This window comes from Micropterus salmoides, unplaced genomic scaffold (assembly GCF_014851395.1).
Source record: "Micropterus salmoides isolate LMB-PRFRI ecotype aquatic unplaced genomic scaffold, ASM1485139v1 Ms_hic_scaffold_12, whole genome shotgun sequence".
NCBI classification, from domain to species: Eukaryota; Metazoa; Chordata; class Actinopteri; order Centrarchiformes; family Centrarchidae; genus Micropterus; species Micropterus salmoides.
This window is the reverse complement of record NW_024040263.1, coordinates 1,532,679-1,549,272: the sequence shown is the minus strand read 5'-3', so window position 1 is coordinate 1,549,272 and position 16,594 is coordinate 1,532,679. Positions and strand designations below refer to the sequence as shown.

Below are 16,594 nucleotides of genomic sequence, written 5' to 3'. Positions count from 1 at the left end.
TGCAATTTTAGGCATTTCTGGGATGGCCTCAGTCCGGAAACTGAAAGGTTGCCGCTTGACAGCAAAGACATGGTGGGTTCAATTGGGGACAGGAAAGGCGTCAAGCAGGAGAGGTGCGAGAGCATGGTTCGAATAATTAAGGCTTGGACCCCCCAAAAGAGTCAAAAACAACATTTCAGGGGGGTCTTTCTTACATGTAATTGTAAATATTACAATATATTTCCCATACTATAAGACTATACTAGGTCTTATATTCAAGAATCTTAAAATACGATTTCAGACACAGCTATAATGGACCGTACCATTTCCTAACCTTGACGTTAGTTGAATGTCTTGTCTGCCAACATCACTCTCAGCTGCTCCAGTCCAGTGCACACTAATGGAGACACTGTAGGTTAATGTCAGAAGTTGGCTGTCTAGCTCATTTAATACACTTAACTTTCCTACCTTCAGAGTTTCATAATTAGCCTTTCTTTAACTTAAAATGAGCTATCTGATGTTAGCTAGTGGATGGGCCCACCTTATCATTTCATTACCATTATAAAAATGTCATATTTTATCTAATTGTCAGCTAACACGGGTGCTTAGGCATGAACAGTGAAAATGAGGATTAGTTATTGGAGAAATACATTTTGACATCAATATAGAGTTTATTATTTCATTTCACGTATTTTGTGAGTTTTACATTTAGCATTTTAGTTGTGTATTTCTAGTGCTTTCTTACCATTTGTGTATAATTTTTGTGGGTATATGAGTATTTTTACACACACAGTGATACACCAACAGAACTTACAGACACTTTCAAAAGAGTCCTATTTGTACATGTCTAATCTAGGGTTATGTGGCTCTATTCTCTTCTTTTCTCTCTTTTTTTTTTACCTCATCGCTTAATCTTTCCTTTTTATCCTATCCTTCTGCCTCCTGAACACTGACTTTTTCTATCCTCCCTCTGCCTTCCCCTTTTTTCTTCCCTCTTCCTCTCGCTCTTCTCTCTCCCTCTCATTGCCTGAGGGTGAGCCAGGGTGTCCTGTTCCTCTCGCTCTCATCGCGAGCTTCCAGTCTGCATGAATGACTCTGCGTTACCTGCTACAACCTGGCCTACTTTGAAAGTTCCTCCTCTGCTCTGCTCCAACGCCACCAGCAAAGTCACAGGCAGACAGAAAGAGGTGGTGGGCTGGTGAATTAGCAATGTGGAGGGAGGAAGAGAGCAGATATGAGAGGAGCAACGAAAGTGTACAGCTTGGAATATGTTTTTAAGAGCACTTCATGCTGCATTCACATTGTGGCAGTACTCCATAAAGGACAAACAGGTTTATTAATTTGTCTTTAGAGGTAGAACAATGGAAAATTTCCTGCCAGCGCTGATGTAAAGGCTTTTCCCCTACATTTTCCCAGATTTGATCTGCTGCTCAAAAGCCTTTAGAATGGATGCAACCACATCTGTCTATCCATCTGTTCTTTTTGTCGTTAGCTCTCAAAACTGGAGTTTTGGAGGAAAAGACAAACCAAAATTTCAGTTTGGTTGTGCTGTTCCACTTCTCTGCTTTGCTTCCTTCTAATTTACAGTGGAAACATTAAAAGTGGAATAATTTAAATAAATCATGGCAATGTTCACTTTCAGACATTACTATAATTACCCTCAACAAATTAGACCGTCACTGAGACAACAGCCAGCCTGTAACTGAATTAAAATGGGTCAGAGTTTGTGTTGAATCTGCTACTTTTATGTGTAGCACAAAACTTGAACTCTTGTTATTTAGCATTTTTATTCTTTACATGCTGCAGTTTTATTCTAAATCTATTTTTTTTTTTTTTTTTTACAATTTAGTCTTCACATTAGGTGACCCTATCAGAATAAATTGTCACTGTTATCAAAAGCTATTACCAGAGATATAAACAGCTGCATGCTCACAGTACTCGCAAAAATGAGAGTATGAGAAATATGGTCTTTGTTAAAGACCATAAAATGCTACACTACAGCTTCTTGGCTACAATCTCTAAACTAAAGGGACGGCAGTTTTTTTTGTTCTTTTTCCTTTTGACCTGACCTCCTTTCAGGATTCATTTGCATTAAATAAATAGCACATCACATCAGCACACTCAACCCCAGTATTTGTTTCTACTAGGCTCTAAATCCTCAAAAGCAAATATAAAAAATTAATTTTTCAGTGTACAAACTGCATGCTTGTTTATTAATTAACAACTGAATTGGAGTGCTGTCCTGTTTTATCATAAAACCCAATTGTTATTTATTTTTTTTATTTTTTTTACACATTATCATTGGTCAGTCACCTAGTATGTTTTTGTACTATGTGTCCACAGACCCTTTTGTGATTCAATCTTAGAGAGACAGAAAGAAGACCAGGTTGAAGAGTAATTGTTAAGAGGCAGGAAATTCACCTTAATGAATTTAGAGAGAAAAAGTGCATACTAAATAGAAACCTTTCAAATGATGAATGACAAGTAACTTATAAAAAGCCTCATCTTCTAGGTCAAGACTGTATGTCAAAGAGCTAATCACCAGACAACGTGTAAGCCTCTATCTTTAAGCCATGGGTACAATTTAACTAAGCAGATAAGTGCAGGAATGAGTGCGATGAAGGAAGAGAGGGAGAGACGGGCTAATTGCTGTGGATTTTCAGTCCTCCAAGGGAATGTCTCTCAAACCCTGCTGTTACAGAGGTGAACTTCTCTCTCTTTTCATCTCTTGGGTGAACCAGGTCCCAGGGCAGTCCTCTTTCTTCAGAACTCAATTTTGATCTCAATATAGAGATAAAGACTAAGGTCTGGCAGTCAGTTTTGAAACATGTCCACACGTCATCTATTTGTGCCCATCAAAGGGTCTTACAATGCAAAGTAATTCACAGGATCCAATGGTCTAAAAGCAAACTAGCTCGCATCTTTCCTGGCCCTGATGCAAATTATGATTAATTTCACCTAGGACCAGCAAATCTCACCCACATGTTATGGACCTCTTTTCATCTGCTAATATCCACCCCTCACACTTAGTTGGCCTGACTGGTGTTGTTTCCGTTGACCATTCACTGCCATCCAATTTCCTTTGACTGTCATTTTGAAGCACTGGAAGTGTCCTCGCCCTCCACCGCCCCATTCTCATTGGATAAATAATGCCCTATCCTTTGTGAAATTGTAGAAAATTAAACGCTCTCTTTGTGGTGCTAACGTAAATTTTTTTTAAAACTCTTCTTAGAACATGTCATTTCTCTCAGTATGTAGTATATCCAAAATGTATTTGTTTTCTTTCTATTGTGTTTTCTTGTGGTTTTATTGTTGATACGATCGTCTTACTATCATTATCACCTCTGCCAATATTTACCTCATTCTACACAATGTGTGTTTAGTTTATTCAGTTATACATGCAAGGGTTTATGTATTGTATTGTTGTTGGTTAATAAACAAATAAAATATATATTAAACAAAAGAAGTGAGTATGAATGAGGGCAGAGGAGAGCAGAAGGAGGGAAAGACAAGAGCTCAATCAAGATATCTTTTATTCGTTTCACTTTGAGCTTTTTCCATTTTAGTTTTTACTTTGTATTCTGAATTTCTGTTGGAGATTCTCTCTCTGTGTGTGTTTCTCATTTGTGTTTCTCACTCGTTTGTGTTGTCTGGTATTCACAGTGTGGACGATACTGAGCTAACCCTTTGTACGTGAAAGAAGTTAACTACTATTCCTAAGGCACATTTCAGTAAAAAACATCTAATTGCCAAGCTTGCAAATCTGCCATGTGTGCACTAGCGATGGATGGTATGGGAACTTGTGGTCCAAAAGAAATGATTCTTGATAGCCCTCCTTGATCTTTTATCTAGTGCCTCTGCATTTTAAGGTATTTTTTTTTTTAAACTGCTAGATTGAGATGAAATTTACTCTGGAAATTAATACAGTCCCCTGATGATGAATCCTAATGTTTTAGTGACCTCCTGAGCCTTCCTCTAACACTACTTTTAGTTCAAACTTCAAACTCAAATTTATACCCTCTGACTAAAATGTCAGTGTGGCACAGATTATATCTCATAATCTAACTGGCATTTTGATTAGTTGATTTTGCATTTCCAGAATACATTCATGCTCCAAGAAGATACAACTCTGTGTAAGATGTACTAAAGGGTTAATTATTGGGTTTTACATACATCAAGATGTGTGTTTGTTTTTCATCCACCATCACAGCTCTTGCCATTTATAGCAGTTCTGCCAATCAGTGCAAGATAGAAGAGTGGTATGAGAAAAAGTGACAACAATGCACATATACACCAGCTATGTTTCTTACAGTGTAAAGAGGACTTAAGGCTGACATCCGTCTAAAGTCTGTGTTCCAATGAAAAGACTCATGTCCGCAAGGATCAGCCCTGCTAAATTGTCCTCGAGACAAACCTGGAATCCTGACCAGCTCCAGGATCACTGATCTTTAGCTAACATTGACCTCTGATTTCCGAGGGGGAATGTAAAAAGACGGTCCCCACAAATATAATGAAAGAGCCAGATTACGGTATAATTAAAAGCAATTCAGACACAATACATCTTATAATGAATCCAGATGACTTAATTTGCCTTAAAAGCACAACAAGATAAAATGATAATGACTGATCCCTGTAGAGAAATCAGCAACCAAGAGAGCCAATAAAGACAGAATATATATATAAAATGTCACATTGGGGGATATTATTGAGAGATATTTGTGAAACAGCTATAATGACAATATGCACACCACAGTGCTGGCAGAACTTAAAAGGATATAGCCTATTTATTTTGTTTTGTTTATTTTGCGATGTAGAAGAGTCCCATTTATCTTGGAGAACTGATAACTAAATCCCTATAATATGTTTTATTTTTTTAGAAAGACTGGTTAAAGAAACATTCAATGAGAGATTGCAATGAGTTACAAAAGTTGAAGTGGACAAACCGAATGTGATATCAGCACGTCTGCTCTCTATAGCCTGTAGTGAAACAACAGGAAAAAAATCGCTCTTGCTACACTGATTCTGATTTGGACATCTCAGCTACATATTAGAAATGTCCTTTGGTTGAGGTCCTGCTTTATCTATTTTATAATTTTTTTTTTTACAGTCTATTGGCGTTACCCAAGACTTCTTCTCTTTCTCTCTCTCTCTGGAAGTTAAAGGGCTAGTGGAGCCTGATTAGGATGCAGAGGAGAAAGGCTCTGCTGCAAATTGAAAACATATTGATTCTCCTCATGCTTGGAGGGAGAGGGGGCGAGAAACAGAGGGAGAGAAGAAAAAGGACAAGAGGAAAGAGGGAGAGGGTGAGGAGGGAGAGGGAGAGAAAAAAGAAGGATAAAATCTGGTGATGAAACAGGGAGAGTATGGGTGTCTGGTCTCTGTCACACATATGAAAACAAACACATGCATTTTTTTTTTTTTTGCATTTCTAAGATAACATCCCATGGGTTTAGGGCTCTATGGTCACCATGGTTACAGGGTCAGGGCAGCGGTTGTGCCTATATGCTTTAGTGTACATTATGCATCTTCTCCATATGAGGTCATGCTGTCATGTCCAGCTGTGGTGGGGAGAGGCCGCGGGATGCCGATGAGAGAGGACAGCGCATAACACGTGCAGATGTGCTGACTGCACAGTTTCCATGGGAACAAGCCCCCCCCCGCCCAACCACCACCACCACCAACAACAACATCATCATATCCCTCCTCCTTTCATCGCTGTTCATTGCACTTGCAAAAGCTTGCCAAGCTCCGCTAATATGTCTCGCTGCGTCTTTATGTGTTCATGCATTCTTTGTACCGCTCTCACATCAGCTACAGCTCAATCTATCTTGTCTTGAGAGCACGTGCAACAGTTTTTAAGTGTGTGTGTGTGTGTGTGTGTGTGTGTGTGTGTGTGTGTGTGTGTGTGTGACATGCTTGTCTCATTCTTTAATCAAGGATGAAGGCGAAGAGAGGAGAGTGTGAGGGAGGCGGTGGATGTTATCAAACAAAGTGGCGTCCTGTCTTGTGCACACACACACACACACACACACACACACACACACACACACACACACACACACGGGGCAAGCATCATTTGTGTGCATATAGAAAATCACAGTCATCAGTATCAGAGCTGATCATACAGCTTATTCTTCTCTAGACTGCTGTACAAAAGCTGCCATCATATGGTTATCCACTGAGACTGCACGTTTAATAATCCTAAAGTGTTGGTGGCAATAGTGGATAATCACGTTACATGTAGGCTATAGGCTATTAGATGGCATGTACACATAATTATTGTTAGCCTTTTATTTCTGACTGTTTTGGGTGCCCCACTCAAAGTCTTGCAGAGAATGCCAAAATAATAAGCAGTGGCTTGCATGGAATTCCATAAAAAGTGTTGATTAAAGAGAACCATATATTTGATGAAAGTCACACCTACCGATTAGAAGTAAAAGAAAACAATCCAAACCCTAAATATGCTTGCCGTATTTGTGTGTACAGATAAAAGGTTGCATTGGCCGGGAATCGAACCAAGTCTCCCTGCACTGAACTGGAAATGCAAGGACGTTTTAAGTAGGTCTGGATGGCCCTCCACAGGTCCACTACTGTATTGCAATCAATTGTATTTTTGAATGAATTGCCCTGCACTTTACGCCATCTAGTTGATTAGCACTAAAAAAGTAGTCCTACCTAAAGCGTCAAGATCAATAGAAAGATCATTTCACTTCTGAGTAATTTAGTGGTGATATTTCCCCCCTACAATACACACATCAAAATATTAACTGAAACTGCAAACGTTTATATTTTACAAAAAACAAAAACAGCATGAGACGCCAATATAACAATGGGGAAATGTGTAACAGACTACTACTGAAAGATCAATAGGCCTACATTTAATAGACGTGATTGATGCATGTCCTTGTGCTTGTTCATGATGGACTAAAACATTATCTGCTCCAACTGACAACATCAAATCGATTATTTATTATAATTATACATTTTAGTAATCTTGTTTTGACTTACATCCATCTAACATCCTTGGAAACCTTGGGATGATGACAAGTATAATTATTTATTTATTTTTTGCTGAAGGCGAACGTTGGAGAGCCCAGTGCTGATTTACGACAGTTTCACAAACATACAGCCGTCACGCTTTACGGTAGGGCGTGCTGGTGTCTGTGGGCAGAACCAGGCAGCTGGCAGAAGGTAAGTCACACAAAAAAATCACCCATAACAGGTTTTGCATTTTCTCACTCAATATTAACCAAATTATCTGACATTTTTAGTCAGTTCGTCTTGTAGTGATACCTTTTTATAAAGTCGCCAGTGCTTTTGCTCCTGACTAACAACTAACACATGCTACTAGCTGACGCTAACTTAAACACACCTCGTCTGCAACAAGTCTCCAAAAAACTAGAAACTATTTAGATGTTTGTACGTTTTTGTTCGTGGTATTTGATTGGCGTTATGGGCAAAAGGTAAAGTACATATGAGGGAAAGAGTGACTTTATGCTACTGCAACGTTAACGTACAACGGTGCATTCATGAAATCTAAACACATTTAGATTTCAACTTGTTGTAGAGATACCCTATTGAACGAAGTTAAAATAAAAACGAACCCCAGCTTTGAGGGCATATCCGTAGTTCTCACAATTTGAGTCAGTGACTGTGAATATATTGGCTGGCTAACTGTCATGTTTTTGACCCGCTCAGGCAATGCGCATTGGACTGCCCAGTGCAGAGACACTGCAAGGTGGATCCTTGAAAGCTTTTGTTGTGGTGAGTGTGTGTTTCCTTGATGCAACATGGTGCATGCGAACGCCTCTTAACCATAACACACCTCATTTAACTTGTAGGTTTTCATTACAGAACTCAACGCTTGCTCTGATGTATTCTGGACACATCGATGCTCACTTGTTGGTTGGGTTTCTTCCTCTTCCTGCTCTGTCTTTTCTCCTCCCAGACGGTGCTCCTCAGTGTGTTTATGTTCCAGTTGCTGAGGACTGTTGGACTGAGGGCGTTTTCCATGGCATCTGAGACGTACACGTCGGGCACACACTCTGCCGCCTTTGTCACTTGTCCTAACGACACAGTGGCTAAAGACTTGGCCAGGTGATACAATCAGCAACATCTTAATTCTGTTTTAGAAATGTTTTATCTTTTAACATGTTTATAGAATAAAGGATAAAGTAAAAGTTATGGAAATCTATTCTTCATGTCTCTGTGTTACTGGATGGGCATAATAAAAATGGGATGTTGCATATGATTGGAAGTACTTTGAGCTCATCGAGTTCACCCAGTTTCATTGTCATTTCTGCCATTCAATCAATGGGATTTAGCATTCTTTCAAGTTCTTACGCATGATTTCATTTGTGGCTGATTGATTATTTTCTTCCATCTCACAGGGGTATTGTGGAAAAGAAGCTTGCTGCTTGTGTCAACATTGTCCCAGCAATCAAATCTGTGTAGGTTTTGAGAAGGCTGCTTTTTAGTGTCACGCTAGACTGGGTGATCTATGTTTCAAGATGTATTTTTTCTTAAAGAAAGGTCATGATAAATGAGGATTACTCTCTAAAGTTCATTTGAAGAAAAATGTCTTATTTTGGTATGTTCCTCCAGATATGAATGGCAGGGTAAGATTGAGGAGGACAACGAGGTGCTGCTGGTGAGTTATAACTATATACTGTAATATTACCTGAGTAAAATTTTACTTAAAGTTAAGCTAAATCCTATTTCTAAATTACTGTCATTGCTGCTATTATTTCAAATACTCTTATTGCTACAGCAGCACCTGTAACCTTTACTGCTGTTTCTGCTACCACATTTGCTACCATTATAGTACCCACTATCATCACCGCTGCAACTAGCACTTAAATACCATCTTTAATACAATAAAGCTTATTGACGTTGATAAATATCCATAAACTCATAGTAACTTCTTTAGAATATTTGAATAAAATGCGGGTTCTAAGTGTGTGAAAATTTATTTTACGTATAATTTACATATAATTCAAAAGTTTTAGAAATAATGAAAATAATCAAAGAATGAGATGAAATACGAGTCTGAATGTTTAGTTTCTTCACCACTTAATGACCAAATAAAACCAGACTATAGAGTCTAATGGACAAGACATGTTAACAAAACAGATTAAAACAAGATTATCTGTCAGTGGAGAAAAGTTTATTTAGTCGCTGTTTGAATGAGTCAACACTAAAGCACACATTATCAGATGTGAGCTGGGTTTTGGCTTTGTCAAATATGCGCAAAACAAATTTTCAGGATCAAACAAACTACATGATATTTATGTCTTTCGAGAATCGAGATGATCAGATTAGGTGATCACGGTGCCTTAAATTCCTGACCCAGGCATGTCCAACTACATGATGAACCATGACCAATGTTAGCTCTTTCATGGCCTGCAGTACTTGCAAATGTGATTGAGCAGGACGGGGTAGAGAAAGATTTCCAGGATTAGGAATGTTAAAAACCATTGGCATGTCATAGACCTTCTCATAATTAGTGAGAGAAGGCAACAAATTCACAATTCACATGACTGTCTCATCAAGTACAGTCCCCTCCAAAAGTATTGGAACAGTAAGGCAAATTACTTTGTTTTTGTTGTTCACTGAAGACATTTGGGTTTAAGATCAAAAGATGAGACAAGAGTTCAGAATTTCAGCTTTTATTTCCTGGTATTCACATCTAGATGTGTTAAACAACTTAGGACATACCACTGTTTGTATTAGACCACAGCATTCTTAGGTGAGCAAAAGTAATGGAACAAATAATCTTAAAGTAAATAACATTTAATATTTGGTGGCGTAACCCTTGCTTGCAATAACTGCCTCAAGCCTGCGACCCATCGACATCAGCAAACTGTTGCCTTCTTCATTTGTGATGCTATTCCAGGCTTTTACCACAGCTTCTTTCAGTTCTTGTTTTTTTCAGGGTGTTTCTCCCTTCAGTCTCCTCTTAAGGAGGTGAAATGCAGCGCTGTTGCGTTAAGGTCAGGTGACTGACTTGGCCAGTCTGAAACCTTCCACTTTTCCCCCCTGATGAAGTCCTTTGTTTTGTTGGCAGTGTGCTTTGGCTTATTGTCCTGCTGCATGATAAACTTCCTCCCCATTAGTTTCAATGCATTTCTCCGTAAATTGGCAGACAGAATGTTTCTGTCCACTTCTGAATTCATTCTGCTGATACCATCATCAGATCCATCATCAATAAATATTAATGAGCCTGTTCCAGAAGCAGCCATGCACGCCCAAGCCATGACATCACCTCCACCATGCTTCACAGATGAGCTTGTATGCTTCGGATCAGAAGCAGTTCCTTTCTTTCTCCACACTTTGGCCTTTCCATCACTTTGATAGAGATTAATCTTGGTCTCATCAATCCATAAGATTGCGTTCAAGGACTTTTGCAGCTCGTCTCTGTACTTCTTTGCAAATTTCACTCTGGCCTTCCGATTCTTCCTGCTGATGAGTGGTTTGCATCTTGTGGTGTGGCCTCTATATTTCTGCTCTGAGTCTTCTTCCAACAGTGGATTGTGATACCTTCACCCCTGCACTGTGGTCAGTTTTCCTTCTTTTCTCAGCTTGACAATGGCTTGCTTCTCTCCCATAGACAGCTCTCTGGTCTTCATGTTGGTTTATCCTCTTTAACAGGAAATGCAGTACTTACAGGTTTGAACCAAGGATGAAAACTTAGACTAGTCATGCAGAGCTATTTAATGTTTGGACAATCAACCTAAAAGGCAACACCTGGGCAACAAGAAACATCTGTCAGTCACATGTTCCAATAGTTTTGCTCACTTGAAAAATGGGTGGGTTCAAACAAACGGTGATATTTCCTGAGTTGCCTTACTGTTCCAACACGTTTGGACGAGACTGTATGTGATGAAGTTGGTAGCTGACCCAGTGTCTCTTTCCTGTTTAGATGATTAAAACAAGAAGTTCCAAGGTACCTGCTCTTGCTGAATATGTCCGGTAAGTTTATTTTTAAACTCGGTACAAAAAAAATACACCTTGCTCCTACCTTACTCTTAACAGGAACACTGTGTTTATTATGTAATCCATTACCTGCCATGACTCACGCAGTCAAAGAGCATGGCTTTAATTACTGCTATTTATATGCACTGTGTGCCTGTCTGTGCACTCAGTTGACTCATAACTGCTCATTGTCCTCTACAGCTCTAACCATCCTTATGAGGTGGCCGAGGTCATCAGTATGCCTATTGACCAGGGCAACCCGCCTTACCTCAAGTGGATAGGAGATGTTGTCCCTGAGTAAAGATGGACTGATGGATGAGTGGATCCATTATTTGACAATACTCAAGCACAATAAATACACTATCCAAAAATGTCATGTTATTTCTAACTGCAAAAGTCCAGGACTTACAAAATAAGAAAAAAATGTGCATTGTGTAAAAAAAAAAAAAAAGCAATACACTGGGTGTTTTGAAGTTATTAAAACTATCATGTTATCTAAAATATTTCCTCTTTTGTTGTGTTCCGGCCATCATTTGAGTCTTGTAATATTTTCCCTTTCTAGTATGTTAGCCTCTAGAGGGCAGTGCTGGTCTTTCATTTTCAAAGTTAACCAGGTGCAGATTGAGCTGTGTTACACTGTTCACCTGTTTTTACCTGCCACTAAAATGTTGTAAGTGAACAGACATCAGTTAGATTCCAGATCTGTTTTACAAAAGAAGCTTTTCCAATAAAGTGGATGATTATTTTTTATTGGTTTTAAGTCTTTCTTGGTGAACAACATACAGTAAATTTGAGGTCAACACGACAAACATGTCATGAACATATTACATACTGTATAAATGTACACATTGTGCAGTCGTTTCAGTGGCATGAATACATACAACACCACTTTTATTAATGGACAAAAACATTTACATACAAATATCATCTGTAAACATTTATTTAGCCCACTGTAACCACATAACACTTGGATTTATTACTTTACCAAAGCAACATTGTTGAAAACACAACATCTAAATGCAAGCACTACTTGTGATCATAGACAAAAAGATGAAAAAAAAACAATCATGTGGCAAGTTGGCCTTGTAATATAACCTGCTGATCTGGGATTTGACTTAAGTCTATTAGCGTTAAGTAAGACATGAACTATAAGGTTCACAATACACTACACAACACACCCCTACTTTTGCAACCATCATAACCAACTTTCCATTCAATTTATCAACATAATGTGTTAAACTACGAGCATGAGGTAGAGAATTCTTCAAAAATACTAAAAATAACACTTAAATAGATCAGAGTTAATGTTAAAGGTTGTGTTTTCTATGCTTATATGTGTGTTTCATTTCTCTCTTCTACATGGTTTCTTCATATTTTAAGAGGAATTAATAAGTAAATACAAACATGATCATGTGTTTTCCACACTGCAGTGCAGTTTTCTCACTATCTGAAATCACTAATCATATCTGAGAGCAGACTTTCTGAAACCCTCCCCCCACCCCCCAAAATCCAGTTAAATATGACTCACCTAAAGTTCCAGTCACAAGGAGAAAATAGACTTTAAACATGCTTCTTCTTGAAACCTGCTATATACCTATTTAGAAAGTAGTAGTCTGGCATTGTTCCTATTTCTGTTATTGCACATCTCGGGCAGTAAATAAACCAAGTTGTTGTCAGTTAGCCTTAAAGAGTGAAAAGAAATCACGTGCTGTAGTTGCTTTGAAGAAATGCAGTGACTGAGTTGCATCTATGCCCAGCTCCATGTATGTATGTATGTATGCTCAGGCAAGCACAGTATGGATATTGTTACACGAAACAAAAGCACAAAACAACAGGCACACAAGTGAAACATGCTTGTGAAAACAGTGCAATTTACCTAATTTACCTGGACTGTTTTAAAAATCCAATGCAGTAGAAGTAAATATAGTTGACATTTTTAATTTCACATTAGCTGTGTTTTCTCCCTCTGGGACATGATTCATACAGTGCATTAGCCATTTCAGAACAACATATTCCTGATTTTCTTTTTTTCAGTAACAATCTTCTTCAACATGACAGCAATAAACAAATATAAAGGGTTACATCAATCTTTTAAGACCTTCTTGGTCTAAAATCTAGGCTTCTGTCAGTTTAAAGGGACCATACCAGTAAAAAGTACTCAAGATTAAAAGTGAGACATCCAAACACAAAATCAGGAACAAAACATCAGGAAATAAATATAAATCTCAAGAATAAACGGTAACTCTTGAACGTTCATTCATTGTGTTTCTGCATGTATTCTGCAACAGTAATTGCATACTGTCCTTATAATAATTGCAGCCATTTTCCAAGGCATTGTGTTTTTCCAACCGTTTCAGATATTTAAATTTGTTCTTCCTATCTTTTAGGTTTCCATTGGTTGTGATTCAAAATGGTTAACATCGAGACTGCTTTTATATTTTGTAAAACTTACATTATTTTTATATTTTTGCACCATGGCAAAATCAATTGCATTGAATTCGGCAGTCTATGACATCATGCGAATTGCTATTTCAGCCAAGAAAAAAGATCTCACCCCAGCTTCAAAGATTGGCACACCACATGATCTAACATTGAGATTGTAATCTGTAATCCACAGTTGTTTTTGATATTTACAGCCATTTAGAATACACTTTAAATGGCATGTACCAAAATCCACTGAAAACATGGCATCTGTCACAGATAGCTGATTTCAAGCACATTGTTTTTGTCCAGGAATTCTTCAGGTTGTGACCTGCTGTTTCTACTTTTACTGGCTATAGGGGATGCTGTCTCAGCACTATCAAAGCCTGGGCCCTTCCCAGCCGGTTCTCCATTTGTGGCTGTCTGACCAGAGTGTTCCAGCTCTGACTTACTCCTCTGCATGACCTGGGGGCTCACGCCCTCTGTTACTCCACTGTGGTTACCATTTTGTGACCTCTTGCATATTTCACTCATCTGCATGGCCCCTTCTGTTCCATTGATTTCCTCCTCCTCCTCTTTTTTTTCACCACAGTTTTTCCTATGCACAACAGCGACTCCTTCACTTTTTTGTACTTGGAGCACAATGCCGCCCCACTCCTCTGTTGGCCTCTGTACCTCAGTGCAAGCCCTGTCGTTGTTCTTCACCCTATGTGAAGTGCCACACAGAGCCTTCCTGAAGCCTCTCTTGAAGTTGTCAGACAGAAATCCGTACAGTATGGGGTTGGCACAACTGTTTGCATATGACAGCACAACAACAAAAAAGTAGAGCCCCCTGAAGTCCCCGGGCAGGACCACCAAGAGGTTGACTATATTTAGAGCATAGAATGGTAGCCAGCAAAGGACAAACACTGCCACCACAACAACCACCATCCTGGTGATTTTACGTTCTGACTTCCTGCGCCGAGACGACGTGGCCTGTGCCCGTTTTCCAACACTGCGCACCTTTAGAAGGAAAGATAAACAACTTTTACCTGTCTTATTTAAACACATACATTTACTAGCAATGGCTCAGCTTACCCAAATAAAAATCTCAGTTACAGAGTTATCCTCACCTGAGATTTCTGCTGCCAACCTAATAAGAAATAGTTTGTAAGGTAACTGCTGACAGTGAGGTGTCTTAAGTATTGTACAACCATCGCTTATCCAATGCCGGGGGGTAAAGGCTGGAGCCAAGCAAAATATTGCAAAAATATCTCTGACTTAAAAATAATGCAACAGAGTTCCAAAGTGGGAGGACTTATTTTAGGCACCCCTGGAAGTAAAAGTACAATTTAATTTTCCCATAGAGAATGTTATGTGACTCACAGTTGGAGCACTTCTACAGCTTGGATGGGACTCTCCTGGTGGAATAATACAAAAGTCGAAGGTACAAAGTATTAAAATTCGTAGTCATAACATAAAAATGGTTGATACATTATCCAGGAGAGTTATGTGTTTCTATATTCAGTAACAATGAAGATATCGTTAAAGGAAACGCTCAATTGGCAATACAAAAGGGGGAAAAACATTTCTGGAACTGGCAGCTCCTCCCACTTCTCAACTCTATCTTAACAAAACATATCTGTGTTACTGTAAATGTTGTACCTTGATGACGATCAGCAGGTAGCACATGCAGATGACCAGCAGGGGGCAGAAGAAGCCCATGGTGCACGTGTACACGATGAAAGACGTCTTCCACACTTCTGCTGGCTCAGGCCACACGATGCTGCAGTTCCCATCATCCTTCAGCACGTCGGCAAACACCACCACCGGCAGCACCACCACAAAGGACCCTGCCCAAACTGTGGCACTGATGGCCTTGGCCACACGGGGGCGCCGCCACCAGAAGGAGCGGATGGGGTGCACCACAGCCAGGTAGCGGTCCACTGACATCACAGTCAGGCAGAAGATGCTGGTAAACTGGTTGATGGCGTCCACTGTCATGACCACACGGCACATTAGAGACCCAAAGGGCCAAGAGAGCAGAGCATTTTGCACCGCCAAGAAAGGCAGGCCAAGCATGAAGAGCTCGTCTGCAATGGCTAAGTTGAGGATATAGATGTTGGTGACGGACTCATTCTTGGTGTAGTTCACAATAACATGGATGACTAGAGTGTTGCCCACGAGACCAACAACACAGACTATCCCATAGATAAGAGGGATGAAGATTCCAGCCAGGCCAGGGAGGGATTCAGCTTCAGATTTGGTGCCGTTCTGCCTGGTGCTGTTTAAGAGGAAAGAGCCATCATTTGGGATGAAGTCGAGAAGCGGTTCAGAAGGAGTGGAGAGGAGCAGGAAATTGGAGTAGGGGGGAATGGAGTTGTTACTCCAGGTAGCTGTAAGGCCTTCCTGAGGCAGCAAGGAAACCTGGGTGGCCTGGATAAACTCCATGGAGGCATTAAGGAATATGAGGCTACTGAAGGAGATAAGATCCTATGTGACAGGTCAGTGGCCCTACAAGGCAAAGTAAAGTTAGTTAAAATAGCACATTTCAAAAATTAGGACTGCATGTCTAAACCTTAATAATTAATAAGTTGTTGCCAAGAGTTACAGTGTATTGAGATTATTGTTAGAAAACAGCTATTACAAATACTTTGCAATTCGTGAATGTGAATGCGGTGCATTGCGACAGCTCTGCGTGGATGCTCACAGTGAGCCAGTGCACAAAAAACACTGTTTGAGTCTCACAATATTAGCATTGTAGCTAAGTTGATTTATTATGGTATAGTGGTAAGTACTGCACCAACAAACACGCAGCACAATAACCTTGCTGTGATGTGAATATGCCTTTAGATGAGAAGATACCACTCCCGTATCTGTCCATTCAATATAAAACTAGAGTGGAAGTGGGAAAACAACTAGCGCAGCTTTGTTCAGATATCCGCCTATCAGCACCTCTAAAGCTTACTATTTAACACGTTAGATGCATAGAAAAATGGTGGTCATTGGTTGTCTCATTTCTCTCTTGCCCCCTTTCTTTCATCTCTCTACTGTCAACTCTTTAATAAAGTTTTTTTTAATGACAGAGCCAGACTGGCTGTTTTCCCCTGTTTCTGCGGTAAGCTAAGCTAATTGTCTCCCAGCTCCAGCTCCATATTTAACGCACAGATATGAGAGTGGTATAGAACTAACAGTATTATTTACCGCTCTGCCAAAAAGTAAATAAGCTCATTTATCACAA

The 16,594-nt window shown here is 39.5% G+C and overlaps 2 protein-coding genes across 3 annotated transcripts; one reads left to right on the top strand and one right to left on the bottom strand.

Moving 5' to 3' along the window:
* Positions 1-7,088: 7,088 nt before the first annotated feature.
* Positions 7,089-11,701, top strand: LOC119898612 (protein CutA homolog). 2 transcript variants are annotated; one of them, XM_038712761.1, is made up of 7 exons: positions 7,089-7,170; positions 7,678-7,743; positions 7,928-8,076; positions 8,370-8,429; positions 8,584-8,629; positions 10,901-10,950; positions 11,155-11,701. In XM_038712761.1, exons 2-7 carry the CDS (start codon positions 7,681-7,683, stop codon positions 11,252-11,254), a joined length of 468 nt encoding a protein of 155 aa, XP_038568689.1. In that variant the 5' UTR covers positions 7,089-7,170; positions 7,678-7,680; the 3' UTR covers positions 11,255-11,701. The 2 variants fall into 2 exon arrangements, with proteins under 2 accessions (XP_038568689.1, XP_038568690.1); XM_038712762.1 differs by lacking the exon at positions 7,089-7,170 and adding an exon at positions 7,421-7,442.
* Positions 11,686-15,867, bottom strand: LOC119898611 (somatostatin receptor type 5). Its single transcript, XM_038712760.1, has 2 exons — positions 15,019-15,867; positions 11,686-14,376 (listed from the first exon to the last, which is right to left on the bottom strand). The coding sequence occupies exons 1-2, from the start codon at positions 15,802-15,804 to the stop codon at positions 13,648-13,650; spliced, it is 1,515 nt and encodes a 504-aa protein (XP_038568688.1). The 5' UTR covers positions 15,805-15,867; the 3' UTR covers positions 11,686-13,647.
* Between the last annotated feature and the right edge of the window lie 727 nt (positions 15,868-16,594).

Bases quoted from the DNA above. Each gene is read 5' to 3' on its own strand.
- LOC119898612 (XM_038712761.1), top strand. From the start codon at position 7,681: ATGCGCATTGGACTGCCCAGTGCAGAGACACTGCAAGGTGGATCCTTG. The intron at 8,077-8,369 runs GTGATACAATCA...TCCATCTCACAG, and splicing joins GTGGCTAAAGACTTGGCCAG to GGGTATTGTGGAAAAGAAGC. The intron at 8,430-8,583 runs GTAGGTTTTGAG...ATGTTCCTCCAG, and splicing joins GTCCCAGCAATCAAATCTGT to ATATGAATGGCAGGGTAAGA.
- LOC119898611 (XM_038712760.1), bottom strand. From the start codon at position 15,804: ATGGAGTTTATCCAGGCCACCCAGGTTTCCTTGCTGCCTCAGGAAGGC. The intron at 14,377-15,018 runs GTACAACATTTA...TTCCTTCTAAAG, and splicing joins ACCTGCTGATCGTCATCAAG to GTGCGCAGTGTTGGAAAACG.